Raw genomic sequence first — 17,586 nt, forward strand, 5'->3', positions numbered from 1 at the left:
TGGCACTGTTTGTATTGCGTTGCATTGGGGTGTTGTTACGTGTACTGTACATGTGTGGTAATTTAGAAACCATGCAGAACATCACAACAATCCAAGCAAAAACAAACCCCAAAATAGAATTACGAAAACCCTAACCCACGAGGAAACACAACCCAGAAAACCCTAAACCCACTTACCTCGTTGATGATGATTAACTGGAAAATTGAAATGAAGAGCGCGATTGCAATCCAACGATGAAATGACAAGTATTAGTTGCTTCATCTGCAAATACGAGCTCAAGAAAGACGAAGAGGAAGAAATCGTCTCCAACGATGAAGAGCGCGACTGCAATCCAACTTAAGCCCTAATTGCAAAATTTCCCCCAAATCGAAAAGTTAACGTTATTTAGCCATCTGTACAGTACATGTAACACACCTCAATGCAACGCAATACAAACAATGTCACCTGTACAGTACTTCGTTACTAATTTAAACGGCGTCACAGAAAAGGACCAAATAAAACACGAATTGCGAAAATGAGGACCATTTTAAACATTCGGTAAAGATGAGGACCATTTTAAACATTATGTCAAAATGAGGACTATCCGCAACAAACACTACAAAAATGAGGACGAAAAATGTATTTAAGCCAAAATATAATTATTTATTAAATTTTTGAAATTTGACCGTTATTTTTACAAACTTTTTTATAAAATCGTCTATCTCTGCTATTCTCTTTTTCTCTATTTATCAACAGTTATATTTTCATCTTTTCTGATATATTTCACTTTATTGTTAATAAATATAATTTTATTTTATATATTAATTTAATAACATCATATTATCCTCACTTACTAATATAATATCATGTATATTTAAAAAATACGTACACACATACGCACACTAGTACTTTATATATTACGATAGAGTGGGGTTTTATGTAATGACATAACACTGACTTTTTATATATCTTTTAAAAGGAATAAAATCAAATACCAATGTAATAAAGCATTTACTTATTTAAAGATAATTGATAAAAGTGAAGAGTAATCAATGAAGTTTTTTTTTTTTTTATTTAAAAGGAAAGAGTAATTGGTATGAAGTAAATATTAAACATCAATCTTCTCTTCGTCAATACAGATTTTATTTAGCAAAAATTGAAATGATAAAGATCTACACCAGCTATGTACTACAGTATACCAACACTTGATATATTAATACTATGTATTAATATTTTATATTAACAACTTTGTTTGGTACGTAGTATAAGATCTCACCATATAAACTTATAAATATTTCTATTAACAGATTAATTTTTGTTTGAAAAAAATGATATTAACGAATCTATTAGTAAATGACAATTTTTTATGATATACTGTCATCCTAAATTATTATTATTATTATTATTATTTCTCGATTAAATAAGGTGATTATCTAATATTGTTGTGAGAAATTATCAATTAATCCAAAGAAACTATCATTGAGGAAAAGATAACAACACTATAAATGAAAACATATTATCAATTAATATATTAAAGTTGATTCTTAATTAGTCAAGATTTAAGTTCATATGCCATTTTTATATATAAAATGATAATTACTATGATAATGTAGAATATAAATATTATAGGCTTTCGGTCCAAGTCTACTAATTGATTCTTTATCAGAGTAACGTAAAAGTTAGATGCAAACATTTGAAAGTGTTGCATGTTCATTCGGAAGAGCGTGGTGTACTTCGACGGTTAGAATAAGTTGAGCTCAGAGTATTATCTATAATAATACATGAATAATATACGAAGAAGATATTTTTTTCCACATTTCATTTTATTTTTAATTAATTTAAAAATCAATTATTTTATAAATAATTTAATTTTAATCGTTATTTTAATTATTTTTTTGTCTTAAACTATTATTTTAAAAAAATTTATACATATCTTACTTTTTTTTATTTTACATTTAACAACTATTTTAAAATTTAATTATATATTTGTTATTGATCTCAACTTACATTTTTACACAAACATGATAACGCTTGCGTGTTCACTAGTATTACACAAAGATAACTAAAATACATAGTATACAAATAGAAAGATACATAAATATATTATTTTAAGATTTTAAAATGAAAGTAAAATATTGATGTTTTATTAACGGTTCGTCAGTATCAGAATTTTTTTTTCTTGGACGAACCTAACTGTAATAATAAAATCATGCGTATTTTAATAATATATTTCTTTAAAAAAAAACTAATGATAGTATTAAAATAATATTTATTATGATGATATATAGAAAATGTTTCTTTCCTTAAAAACGCTAACATTGATAAATAATATTGTAGTGTCATATTTCAGTTCTCTCTTTGAAAGGTTGTGTTATAATAGTCATGTGTTTCATCAATAATGTGTCATACACTACATTGCTATGCTTTAGCCGAGTTTTGTTATTTGACTATTAGGTTATAGAGTTAGTTGCAATTATGTTTTCCTATGACATCTATCCACTATTTTATATATATATATATATATATATATATATATATATATATATATATATATATATATATATATTATATTGTGGTCATAGTCTTAAAGGTTGATCGAATCAATAGATTAAATGTTTCTAAAAATAAAGGAGTTGAATATTAATTGAATGAGTAACCTTTATATATATATGAGAAGAGTCACATAATGAAAAAGAGACTATTATAATGACAACAGTTAATAGGGGGTTTTCTAGACCACATAACCAAAGGAAATCGCAGAGATAGGGAAGTGATCAACACTAGGAAGTGAGGAAAAGACAAATCACAACTTTGAATGTTTTTGACTGATCGTTCAATACCTTTTGGCTAGAACATCTTTTACACCCATCGTGAGACTTGGTGAAACTGTTCCCGACACCCAATTTTTTTCTCCAATACACAGTTTCTCAGACAATTGGATGAAACACTTATCGATTGACGCATGTTGTTGATTCACTCTCACATACAATCCCGCTATCCATGGAAGCAATGCTTGAAGTTTTGCATCAGCTCATGCATAGGCTATACTAAACAAAAATGGTTACACCGAGTCTCATAGTTTCAACACGAGAAGCCAATGAAGAAGCAATCAAAATTCTTCAGGGGAATAGAGAAGAATAGAAAAAGCAACGAAGATATATTTTCCTTTCACCCTTATTGCAATAACATTTATGTTTTTGGTTCTTGCATTTCAATTGTAATGGCAAGGTCCTGCAATAAAAGCTACCAAAAAAAAATCTAGAAGAGGAATCAACAAGGAGGAATGTTTTGCATTTGCAACTAAAGCCATCCTTAATATGTTATTATTATATTATAGAAATTTTATATATTGTTGTTATTTTAAAATGATATATACAATGCCTCTATTTATATCAAATTACAAATATACATGAGATTTCTTCACTATTTAAAAGTTATGCAATTCATCTCTAAAATGTATTTTGGACACTCTTGGATTTTAATACTTTAGAAAGAAAAAAAAAACTATCTTTTTAAATTATAGAATATAATTATGTTTCCTTAAAATTTTGAAAAGGACTTTTTGAGAAGTGAAAATATTATTTAAAAAAATAAAGAAAAATGTGTTGTAGAGAATACATTTGAGAATATAAATAGCCATGTTCTAAGCCAAACGAGTGTTGTGCATGACCACTACTGAAACACCACTTATTGAATGGAGCATCTACTTGTTTTTCTTTTAATTATTATGTTATAATAATTCAAAGAAATTACAGAGTTTAAGGTTTTGTCGCATGAAGTAGTCATACTATATTAGTTCTTAATTTGTGTAGGATTTTGTGGTCGATGAGTTGAAATTTATAATGGATAAATGTTTATAGTGACCTTAAACTTGATTTGGTGAAGTGTGATTATTAATTTAGTATTATGACTGGTTCTATAAATGAAAACAAAAAAAGAAGAGAACAAAATTAGATGTAGAATACATGATTCAACTTGCAATTGTAAATGACAACAGGAATTTGGATAAGAAAAAGAAGAAAATGAAGCAACAAAAAAATATGTACAACTACTTAAGGCACTTGAGGACAACCTCTCAAGGTGCTCCAACATAAGAAAATGGGTGGCCTCTTAAGATACCCATAGTAACTTTTCAAAATGTCCTCTCTAAAGGAGTAATTAATCTCTTATGAACTTTCTACTAAAGGAGCAATTACTCTGCTGTGAACAATTAATCTCCATGAACTTTCTACTAAAGGAGCAATTAGTCTCCTATAAACTTTCTTCTAAAGAAACAACTAGTCTCTTACTAAAGGAACAATCAGTCTCTTGTAAACTTTCTTAGAAAGGAGGAATCAATCTCTTATGAACTTTCTTCTAAGGGAGCTACCAGTTTGCTAAAAAATAAAAGGAGCAACATGTCTCCCAAAATGCCAAAAGGAACATTAGTCTTCCAAAAAAGCAAGTGAGCAATCTCTTAATGTGTTAGATGGTGAAGTTTCAAGACACCTAAAGAAGAAGGTGACTTATCAAAGTGCCCACAAAAATAATTTACACTATTAAACAAAGGTAAAAGGAAGTTTATGATAGCAAAGGAATAATGATACAACTTTTGTAGTCTTACGCTCTTTTAGCCTAAGGCTAACGAGGTTGTGTGATGTTAGACCCAATATTAAAATTATGTTAGTGTAATATCCTTTTATCCTTAATTAAGTAGATTAAACGCTCATAATATAAAAGAGTTTAATGTTAATTAAGTGAGTAATCTTTGAACACATAAGAAGAATCACATAATGAAAAAGAGGAAGAGAAAAAGGAAAAAATATGAAATTTTTTGAAGAAATTATTTAACAAATTATACTTTTAATTCATTTTAAGAAAATGAAGCTTGTTATAACGAGAATGAAGAGAGAAAGAGGAACATACCATTTATATTAAAAAAAAAATAGACAAAATTATTAATGATATGAGAATATTACAACTCCATATATGAATTTTTTTGTTACTTATAATCCAACTAAAAAAAAGTTAAGAATGGTTAAAGCAGATCCATGCATGGTGTGGTGGGAACAGGAAGAGTAGACCAAAGCTGTGAGGCACAAAAAGAAAGGAGGTTCCACCGACAGCATATATGCCACTTCATAAACACACAACAATACAAAATTCACATAACAAATCATGTTGTTGCTATTGCTGTATGGACAAGAGTCAGCACAAACATGTGGCATTGCACGTTTAGATCTCATCTACTTTTTTTTTTAGAGAAAGATCTCATGTACTTATTATACACCATATGCCAATTTATGAGATATTATAATGGTATTTTTAATGTACTTTTTAGTTAATGTAATATTGATTCATGATGTTTTTAGAAACTAAAATTACTTATAATTGTGATTAGAAAAAAATTTAATTGAAACTCCATATTACATATATGTGAAACTAAAAAGGTTGAAAGAAAGAACAAAGTATCATATTGGTGTAAGGTTTTGTACTAAAAGGAAATTATAGGTTTATAGGTAGCATCAATGAGATACTAGAGAAAAAGAGATTGAGGGGTAGGTTAGGGTAGAGTAGTGTGTTGACTACATCCAATATTAAATATAAATTCTACTTTAATTTCAAGTAGAACTACATGAGTAGGGTCATGTGAACTTGTCTTCTACTTTTTAGTAAAAATCTTTTACTTTTGATAAAATATTGTATTAATCTTAAGGTTTTTTAATATGGGTTTCTAAAAAGACGTAGGAGAGGAAAAAGATGAATTTATTTATATGTTAAAATTCATATATGCGTAAGTTAATTTATATGGATGCTTTACTTTTTTATATTGTAAATAAACTTATTTTAACTTAAGTAAAACAAAGTTCATTTTTCACATTTTACAACTTCTTTTTTATCATTACAATGAATTGTTAAAAACGAGAGTTTAATACGTATAATTGGTCATCACAATTTCCTTTTACATTATCAACCAATTTAAAAATCAATTTTGTTCTTGCTTTTAAGATTACTATCACCGTCAATAAATTTACTGTATATTATCATTTATAGATATATAATGGTATAAAAAGTATTAGCCAAACAAAAATTACTTTTACTCCTTGCTCTTAAGATGACTATCAACGTCGCCAATAAGTTTACTGTATATTGTCATTTATGATTAAACAATGGTATAAAAAATATTATGTCATAGTACATATTTTTAAATAACTTTTGCTGTCGTTTTTAAGATAATTATTATCAAAGTCGACAAATATACCACAATTGATTGTTTGTAGTTGAATAATAGTGTAATTGTTTTTTACACAAACGTATTATGTTAAATAATTCTATTGGTCTCTATTTTTTAAGATTATAGTGTAGTTGAATAATACATGTTACTACATTTTTTATTAGGTTAAATAATTTTAAATAATTTTATTGGTCTCTATTTTTTAGATAAATCTCAAATTAATTTTTTTTATTTGTTTTTTTTTTCTATTTGGGTAAATTTGTTACAATTAGATCATTTTTGTTAGTAATGTGCTAACAACGTTAAAGAGATATCACATGTTAGTTTGTAATTTTTTAATTTAATTTAATTTAATTTTTAATTTTTTTATAATTTTTTTATAAAAGGTAAAATATTTTCTCACGTATCAAGCTGATGTTGTGTCATGTAACAATGTAATATGACAATTACAGTGTCACGTGTCACTATTACATTAAATGTCATTGTCTTAAGTTGTGATCACTTGTGAATATTAATTTTATTAATTTGGAGGAGAGGGAGATGATGGATTTGAGTGAATTAGAGAGTGAAGTTTGTGTTGTCTTGTTAAGGGATTCAGAAGTGAGAGTGAGTGAATTTAGAAATATTGTTTGTAAAAATTGGTGAGTGATTTGTTTGATGTTGAAAGTATTAAAAATTAAGTTTAATTAAAAAAAATAAGATTAATAAATTACCCTTGATGTTGAAAGTAATCTAAAATTATATTTAGATAAGTTAGATTTATTTTATAAAAAATATTAAAATGAATAAATTAAAAAATATATTTAAAAAAATAATAAAAATACAATATATTTACTTCTTTAATTTTTGTATAAACAATTTAGAAATTTAGAGTATTAATTATTATTGTAAGTGTGATTTTAAAAGTCATATTTTAACATTATTATCATAATTATGTAACATTATTAGTGAATTAACGTGAATTGAGAAAAAGAGAAATAAATTGAAGGCATATTCGTAATCTTTCTCAAATCACCCTCAAATCACCTTCAAATAATCTCATATGAAGAGAGATGCGAACATAAGGAAATCCTTTGTTCTTTCCTTCCCCTCTCTCTCAAGTTCGTAAGAGTGAACACGTAATTTATTCTCAAATCATATCTCTCTAATTTCTCTTACCAGTAAATCCCTTTAGGTGAACATTACATTAGTCTTTGGTCCTATTTTTTGTATAAATTTTATATCAATATTTTTATTAAATATTTTTAACAATATTAAGTTTATTTATATTTATATTTAACATTAAAATTTATTTAAAATTGTTTTCAAATCGTAAATTTATTTGTTTTAAATTGTTAAAAAATGTTAATAATTATTTTAAAATTTGATATTTGAATTTGTAAAATTTTTATTTTTAAACCAACTCAAACATTTGTATAGATATTATTGGATTTTAAACATTTGAAAAATATACAATTATTTAAAATAATTGAAAAAATGATAATTTTATTTTATTTTATGAAATTCAATGTAAAATATAAATTTAAATAAAGATAATCTTGTTAAAAATATTTATTAAAGATATCAATTTTAATAAAAATATTTGTATAACGTTTATACAAAAATTAAATTTGGTTTCAATTTTTTTAGTAAAAAAATTGCTTAATTTTAAAAAATATATAAGATTCAATTGAGACAAAATAAGAATACAAAGACCAAATTGAGACTAATGTAATGACACATGGCGTCACAATGATACGTGGCACTACCATTGTCACATGGCACAACATGAGCATGACAAATTTTCATTTAAAAAAAAAAACTAAAAACTAACACATGACACCTCTTTAATGTTGGTAATACATTATTAATGGAAATGATTTAATTACAATAAATCTCCCAAGATAGGAACAAAATTTAGACAAATAAAAAAAGATAACCAATTTGAAATTTCTCTACAAATGCGAAAACCAATAGAATGATTTAACTTTTTTATTATCAATATTACAGTTTAAGCTCTTCCGTTGAGTACAATTTACACTAAACATTCGCTTAAGTTCGCACTCATCTAAGTTCGCATCCCGTCTAAATTCGCATTTGGAAAGGGCAAATTCTCGGATCAATAATTTTATGACTTTATTTTCATAAAAGAATCACTTAAAGTCATTTGACAACTATTTTCAATTCGTTCACACATGGTTACAGATTGACCATTATGTAGGATGCGATAAAAGGGTGAAGAACACACTTTTAGTTTGATTTAACTAATTCGATGTTAAATAAGGAGAATCTCTCAACTTACTCATATGAATAAAATAAAATAACAAATTCTTCCGGTAACATATCTCTTATATCTCATATTCAGAATCCCTACAAATGTCCGATACTCATAATATTTAATATTGTAATTACATGACTCCTAATATTCTATATCATAATATGACTCATAAAACTTCAGTAGTCTACATCCCAATAAAATTCGCATCAAATTCCCAGAATCAAAATGAGGACTTAAACAAATTTTTGAGGTAAATGTTATCATTAAATGCTATTAAAATAAAATCATTTTTAAATAAAGTATTTTTGTTTAAGCAGAATTAAACTTTTAAAACCGATCCTTTTTTAACATTATTTTCAAAAGTTAAAGTTGTTAAAATTTGAAATCGGGCTTCTGTTGGAGTTTACGGAAGAGGATCAGTATTGGGCTTGCGTTGAGCAAGTTGGATAGTAATTGGGCTTTGCCCACACCAGTTGCCAGTGGACTATGCTATTTTGTTTCTTCTTTAGAAAAATATCCTTGACAAAATGGTGTTTTTCATTGCACAGTATACATAAACATGTTTTTCATTATGTTAGGCCCCTTTAACACAAGAGCCAAGTAAGCAAGTTAGATAGACTCAATAGTTTATAAACTACATAGAACCATAATTAAATACATAAAAAAAGAAATTCTAACTAATTAAATGAATAATTACGTAAACAATGAATTAATATTGATGCTTCAAATGATAGCTGATTTTTATCAGACATACCCTCAAATCAAAGAAGAGACAATACAAAACTAAACATCTTACCTGTTTCCTTTTGAATTTGAAGCTCTGTATACCAACAAAATTCATGTTGATTTTTCATTTATATTTTTCCTAAAAGGATGTTAATTCTGTTACAAAGTCGAATATAACATGAGAGCCATGATTGACCTCCGAACTTTGTAACCAAGCTCTTACTCTTACAAAGTCCAAAGATCTACCTCAAATTTTTTTTTTTAATGATAGTGTTTCTCGTTGTGTTCAAGCCAAGAATGTAAAGGACCCGTTGTAGTGAAGCATTCAATTTGTTGTCTTTCTATGATTTTTTTCTCCTTTGGATGACAATTAAGTTTCCCTGAGGTAGGGTTTGCCGCTCACAATTTTTTGTTCTTTCCTTAATTAGATTCAATTCCATGGTTGTAAGAAAATTAATCCAGGAGATCCATTATTTCTCTCGGTACATTGAACTACTGGCCATGTGAGATCAACACTAAGACCAACATATAGGTCAGAAGAATACCTAAAAATAGACAAGAAAAAGTTTAATATTTTATCCAAAGTCTGTTTAATATTTTATCCAAAGTCTGTGATAGTGAAATAAAAAAAAAATGTCCTGCCTTTAAGGAGAAGTGTTTCTTTTTTTACTACAAATATCGACAAAAGAATATGTAACTTCAATTCTCCATGAAATCAAATCCAAATTTCAATTTAACTATCAATTCTACAGATCAATGGCATATTCATATTACAGATGCAGAAAGTGAACCACTAGATCAAGGATTAACAAATGATCTATCTCACTTCAATATCTTCTCATGCACAATATCTTCAATATCCTCCCTTTTGAACTTCTCCCCCATTCCCTTGATGGTTAAACAACCTATGTGCTTTGCACGTTGTCCCTTCGCAGAATCCAAGTTAATAATTTATTTTGCTATCTGTATACAAACCAGAACTAAAATTAAGGAAAGATATATTATTCACAGTAGACGGTCTGAACTCTAAAGGATTATTCCACTGCTCTAGTTCATTGTTTGACCATCTAATTTCAACATTTTTAACCTCAAGCCCTTCGATGTACTCCATCATTATGCCCGCAGTCCTGTGTTCAACTAACTCTTGGCATCCTGGCCTATAGTCCAATAACCCACCAGAATAATTGGTGAACCTTCTGTATGTAATGTCCATGTTGATGAATCTCAAGTTTCTAAGCAATCCTCTCTTTGAACCAGACAGGAAGATGCCATTTTCAGAATTTGCAGTGATGTTAATGAAAGTTACATCAGATATTGAAGCCTCCTTTGATGTTGAGTCTCGGGGGCAACTCGTGACATAGATAGGCTCTGCTCTACCCCACCATAACGGGTCATAATATCTTGTGCTGATATTAATATTTGAGAATACAATGTCACTTGCATTTCCTGTACGAGGAAGTTGAAAACATTTCAAAAACATGTTTTAAGGCTAGAGTCCTATTGACGCAAGCAAGGATAATGAACCAAGTTAGTATTTTAGATACATGTTTTAGATTCAACATTCTTAGGTAAGAAAAAAAAATCACATAACCAAGAATTAGTTTGAGATGTAATCATTCAACGGGAGATATGTGAGAAGAAACATGTTACCTCCATCACGGATCTGGAATCCAATCCCTCTGTGAGAATCAACAATAGTGATATTATCAAACACAAAATGCTTGAAATCAAACCAACTAGCACTGCCAAGTTTAATTGCAGAAGATTTGGATCGAATCCAACAGTCGGTGACTGTAAGGTTGTAAACAGGACCTGTGGATGACTTTGGACAGATTGCATCATCCCCAGTATCGATGTGGCATCGAGTGATTACTGTGTTGTTTGAGTCCTCAATGTCAATCCCGTCATTGTTTGGTATGTTAAAGTCCCCATTAATTGCAATATCTTTAATGGATATGTTATTACTCCGGACCAAGTGTAAGCTGCAAATTAGTATATAGTCTGTTAGAGTTCAACAAAATTAAAAGAATGAAGATAAAATTGCAACCAATAATTACATTTTAAAATGATAAAAAGTGAGCATTGAACAAAAGAGATAGGAATACTCACCACCAATAAGCAGGATGGTTGAGAGTGATGTTAGAAACTTCAACATTGTTGCAACCAATGAATCCAATGAGTCTAGGTCTGCATTCATCTCCCAAGCAAGCGCCAGTTTGGTTCCAACTAACCATCACGTTCTTTCTCGGATCTTCCCTCACTACGAACTTCGCAGCCTGACCGTCCACCACTCCGCCGCCGCGGATTCCCACGTTCGTCGCGTTCTCCGCCACCACCACGTACCACCGCCAGAACTCCTCCGGGTAGTCCTCAAGCCTGGCGCCGCCCAGGATAGTGGCACCAGGCTCCACGACCAGCACCACGCCGGATTTCAGGAACACGGTGGCCGTCAGGTACTTTCCAGGCGCCGGGAAGATTACGTGGCAAGGACCGCCCTCCGGACAGGAGTTGATGGCCGACTGGATCGGTGCGGTATCGTAGCAGCTGCCGTCGCCGGTGGCGCCGAAGTCAGCGACGGAGAGGTTGATTGGGATCGGGTTTAACGGTGATGACGTGGCGAGAAGGGATTGGGTGAGAAGTAGGAACAAGAGGAAGATAAGTGGGTTCTTCATTTTAGGATTCTCAGTCTTCTGTGACACTAGGGTGCTCTACTATATACCAGCGGAAATTCATCTACTTTTGTATTATACTGTCTTATTTGTTTATATCTAACAACATTCATTATATATTTACACGAGAGAAAAAATTATATTACAAACTAATAATGTGCATCTTTTATTATCTTTCTTTTTTATTATTGTATATATAATAGAATAATAGATATTAACTTATATATTGTTATAAATTCTTATTATAGTGAGAGAGAGAGTTAGCATGTTTCTAAGTGTTATGGGGATAAGTTTATGTTATTTTCTTTATTAAAATTTGTGTTATATTAAGTTTTTAATATTCTCATATTTATAATTGACTTTTTACTGTTTGATTTTATTATTAAGCGAGATGATATGTTTTTACCGTTTGTTATTTTACATGTTTTTACATAAATTTTAAGTGCCTATTAAAAATTTGTGTTTTATTAGTTATTTAAATGTTTTATATTTTTCAATTGGTATCTAACATCAACGGGTGATATAGTAGTTTGATTATATATTTTCATCTAGAACATCATGAATTCGGACAATAGAAAAATTGAAATTATGAAATCTTAATCATGTAAGTTTTATATTGGCCATCTTTGGTGTCCTAATAATAGAGTGTCTCACCACATAACTAATGATCCATCCTACTAATGATCCACACCATCTCTAAACATGTCATTTTTAATGAAAACTATTTGCTTACACTTTAATCAAACAATCCTTTCATAGCTTCGAACTCTAATAGCACTTGCTACTTCACCTTGTTCATTCATCAGCTCTCAAATAATACACATCATACTAATAATCCAAATCTTAAACTTGATATTAATTCATCTTCTTTTCATCACAACACTCATTCACACGCGTCACATTCCCATGATTCAGCTATTCCTTGCTCCTCATCCCATTTTGCAGAAAATCATTCTAAGCATACTCATCAAACTGTTACTAGCAAAAGTGGAAATTTTCAAACCACATGCATTTCATATGATGGTTAATTTATCTCTTACTGAGCCTGTCAATGTTAAAGCAACGAAAGATCCTGCCTGGTTAAAAGCCATGCAAGAAGAATATAGTGCTCTTCTAGCTAATAACACCTGGACTCTTACCTCTCTTCCTTTTGGTGCCATTGGCTATAAATGGGTCTTCCGCAATAAACACAACACTGATGATAGCATTCAACATCACAAAGCAAGGTTGGTTGCAAAGGAATTTCAGCAAGTACCAGGTTTGGATTGTGATAAAACTTTTAACCCTGTTGTTAAGCCAACTACAATCAAAATTGTTCTCGCATATGATCAATTCAAAATAAAGTTCTCATTCACTGCTCTACTAAGCCTCACACATCTCTCATTCATTACATCTCATAATAAAAATTCCAAAACTTTTATAAAGATTTTCTTGAGCAAGCACATACAATGAAAGTATTGTCTAGCAAGTCCATACTTCATTCAATGGCTGCCCCTGATCTCTCTAGTTTTTTTTTTCAAAACTATTTTTCGCTCAACAATAATACTACTCGTCCAACAATCCAAATCCCTTGAAGTCACATTCACTAGACTTGTCCAGCGAATTTAACTCATTCAATGAGTGTATCATCCATAGCTTCCTCAGGAGATTAATACTTATTACATTCACTCAGTGGGTCGTGACTCATCCAACGAGTATCATCTCCTCTATTTAGAAAAACTAACAAGTATATCAATTTGCTATTATTGGCTTCTTCTTAGGTTTTTTCTCTCTTTAACCTTCCAAAGAATATCATCTAGTTCTAAAATAAGCTTTCCATAGGCCAATTCATGGCAAACTCACATACTCATCCTATTATTTAGACTGTCATTTAGGGTTTTCTCTGCACAATAGCAGAAAACCCCTTCAAGTATATCAACCGATCCCTTTGGTCTATTTAGGTTTTCTTATCATTGCTTATACTAAAATGACTACAATCAGTTTGAAATTTACTTCCCACAAAACAACTTCACTCAATCCATATATTTCAATGATCTAAACTTGCTCAGCAACTCAAACATCCCATAAATAAGATTTTTAATAGAAAACCTTCATCTATAATGAATAATTTGATTCATTAAATCAATTACATCTCATCAGAAATATGAATTCACATAACAAAGAATAAGCCTATCTCACAAATGAAAAATAAACCAACCAATTTCCCTTACCTGGACTTAAACTCTTTCTCTACCAAGCTCCATTAATTCGAACACTCACGAGATATTCTATCTACACAAAGAAAATCCCATCACAATATGCTCCATTAATTAACTCAAACACATATTGTTCACTGACAAGTAGAGATTCATCTTAAACTCACAAGAGTCGTATGCAAGCAAGTTATGTATACATATCGCTAAATTGATTCAAGAAAAAATGTAGAAGATGAACTTATTATGATTCGGACTTTAATCAAATAGGATGATCGCTCTCCATACCAAAAATTTTATGATTCACTCATATTTTCAAAAAGATAAATCTAAATTGGTCAAAAATTTAAAAATAATATATAAGAGAAGAGAAATATGTTTACAAATGTAGTAATTTTTATAAAATAAAAATCAATTAATTAATTTTACATTTATAACTCAACATTTTAATAATAAAATAATCAAATTATCTACTCGTATTCTTTAGATTTTCCGTATCCTTACAATAATATATTTAATTGGACGTGGAATCAAGTGTAATGTAAGATGGTCACGTCTAAAATTGCATTAATAATTTTAACTTTTCCTGTCTGGAACATAAATATAATTACTTTAAACAATTTTAATTTTTTCACATCTTAAATATAAATATAAGACGTTAAATAAAATGTTATGAGACTTCAAACACCAAATCATTTTTTAGTAAGACAATTATTATTTATATCTTTTAATTTTACTATCTTTATTCTATTTTTTCTGGAAAATGCTTCTCAGATGGATTAAATTTTTTATACTTACAAAAGTATTTTCCACAACTTAAAATTGTTGTACATTCATAAGGGGTTTTCTCAAAGATGAAATTTCAATTTCAAAAATTACCTTTTTCGAAAACCGTATTAAAAAGTGGGGACATCAATTGCCTTTAAATTGCTCCGTATTTACTATACATTGGTAGAATAATTGAAATTGTATTAGAGAAGGTTTTAAAATTGCTAAAAAGTTATTTTAGAAATATTTTGAAATTTTAACATTAAAAAATAATTGGGTTTGTTAAACTCGATTTTGTTACTAAATTTCATCGTGTAAATGAATGGATGAAAGTTAGAGTACATATTTGATTTGGTATTTAATGTAAATTCATAATTACATGTCAACTAAAATTATTTATAAAAGATTTCAATTTTTAATTGTGCAAAATGTAAACATGAGACCGCAAGTATCAAATAAGAAACTTTGAAATTCCAAACATCAAATCTAATGTGCACCACTCGAACCCTTCATATATGATCAAGGTTAGTTGGCGGTGCAACCTACAAGGGGATCTCACCAATCAGCTTTCTTGCGCCTTACGAGTTTACTCACCCATTGACTCGCACACATGTCAGACTCCTTGGTCCGTGTTTCAAGACGGGCCGAATGGGAAGCCCACAAGCCGATGCCCGGAGCACGCACGTGCCGAGACATGCCATGAGGCACGCACTATCGTTCACAATCGCAACGATGATGTCTCCACGAGCATTTCAACAGCCCGGGCTTGGGCCACCATCACAATCCGCATCGATCAATGCCTCGAGTCGATCGGCAGCCCGACTTTCATCGTTCCACATCCGACCGAGACACATCGCCGGCCCCCATCCGCTTCCCTCTCGACAATTTCAAGCACTCTTTGACTCTCTTTTCAAAGTCCTTTTCATCTTTCCCTCGCGGTATTCATTTGGGGACATTTGTAGGCCATTCCAACCATCACATCTCAAAAACCACGAATTTCATTTTTTCCTAAAACATCCCACCAAGCACTCTAGCAATGTCGTAGTGCACCGACCAACTAGGCCATGTGCAAAACCCACCGAACTTAAAATTTTCGTGCACCAAGACTTTCATGGTATTCATTTAGGGACATTTGTAGGCCATTCCAACCCTCACATCTCAAAACCACGATTTTCATTTTTTCACAAAACAACCCACCAAGCCATTTAGCAATGCCGTGGTGCACCGACCAACTTGGCCATGTGCAAAACCCACCAAACTCAAAACTTTCGTGCACCAAGACTTTCATGGTATTCATTTGGGGACATTTGTAGGCCATTCCAACCCTCACATCTCAAGAACCATGAATTTCATTTTTTCACAAAACACCCCACCAAGCCATCTAGCTATGTCGTGGTGCACCGACCAACTTAGCCATGTGCAACACCCACCGAACTTAAAACTTTCGTGCACAAAGAATTTTATGGTATTCATTTGGGGACATTTGTAGGCCATTCCAATACTCACATATCAAAAACCACGAATTTCACTTTTTCACAAAACAACCCACCAAGCCATCTATCTATGTCGTGTGCACCGACCAACTTGGCCATGTGCAAAACTCACCGAACTCAAAACTTTCGTGCACCAAGAATTTTATGGTATTAATTTGGGGAAATTTTTAGGCCATTCCGACCTTCACATCTCAAAAACCACAAATTTCATTTTTTCACAAAATAACCCACCAAGCTGTCTACCTATGCCGTGGTGCACCGACCAACTTGGCCAGGTGCAAAACCCACTGAACTTAAAACTTTCGTGCACCAAGAATTTTATGGTATTCATTTGGGGACATTTGTAGGCCATTCCAACCATCTTATCTCAAAAACCACGAATTTCATTTTTTCAAAAAACAACCCACCAAGCCATCTACATATGCCGTGGTGCACCGACCAACTTGGCCATGTGCAAAACCCACCAAACTCAAAACTTTCGTGCACCTAGACCTTCATAGTATATTCATTTGGGGACATTTGTAGGCTATTCCAACCCTCACATCTCAAAAACTACGAATTTAATTTTTCCACAAAACACCCCACCAAGCCATGTAGCAATGCCGTGGTGCACCGACCATCTAGGCCATGTGCAAAACCCACGGAACTCAAAACTTTCATGCACCAAGACTTTAATGGTATTCATTCGGAGACATTTGTAGGCCATTCCAACCCTCACATCTAAAATACCACGCATTTCATTTTTTCACAAAACATCCCACCAAGCCATCGCTACCTATGTCGTGGTGCACCGACCAACTTGACCATGTGCAAAACCCACCGAACTTAAAACTTTCGTGCACCAAGAATTTTATGGTATTCATTTGGGGACAATTGTATGCCATTCCAATATTCACATCTCAAAAACCTGGAATTTCATTTTTTTACAAAACAACCCACCAAGCCATCTCTACCTTTGTCGTGGTGCACCGACCAACTTGGCCATGTGCAAAATTCACCGAACTCAAAACTTTCGTGCACCAAGAATTTTATGGTATTAATTTGGGGAAATTTGTAGGTCATTCCAACCTTCACATCTCAAAAACCACGAATTTCATTTTTGGGTTAAATATGTTTTTGGTCCCTCAAGTTTCAGCGAAATTTGGAATTAGTCCCTCATCAAAACTTTTGACCAATTTAGTCCTTCATCTTTCAAAATGCGTGAATTTAGTCATTTTAACCAAATTTTGTTAAGTTTATCTGACGTTTCAAGCGCATTTTATGATAGTATTTAAGTTAACATTGAAGT

General features: G+C 30.9%; 1 protein-coding gene across 2 annotated transcripts in view; it reads right to left on the minus strand.

The window, feature by feature from the left end:
• Nucleotides 1–9,879: 9,879 nt before the first annotated feature.
• The window catches only part of LOC114193953 (Pectin lyase-like superfamily protein), a 76,285-nt gene continuing 68,578 nt past the window's right edge, over nt 9,880–17,586 (minus strand). For both annotated transcript variants that reach the window (XM_028083962.2, XM_085671886.1), the window contains 3 exons: nt 11,286–14,116; nt 10,827–11,158; nt 9,880–10,622 (listed from right to left, as the gene is read on the minus strand). In XM_028083962.2, coding sequence (XP_027939763.2) covers nt 10,120–10,622; nt 10,827–11,158; nt 11,286–11,848 — 1,398 coding nt within the window. In that variant the 5' untranslated portion in view covers nt 11,849–14,116 and the 3' untranslated portion in view covers nt 9,880–10,119. The remainder of the gene's footprint in view (nt 10,623–10,826; nt 11,159–11,285; nt 14,117–17,586) is intronic.

Source organism: Vigna unguiculata, chromosome 1 (assembly GCF_037176805.1).
Source record: "Vigna unguiculata cultivar grain cowpea cultivar isolate G323 ecotype 2 chromosome 1, ASM3717680v1, whole genome shotgun sequence".
Classification (NCBI taxonomy): domain Eukaryota; kingdom Viridiplantae; phylum Streptophyta; class Magnoliopsida; order Fabales; family Fabaceae; genus Vigna; species Vigna unguiculata.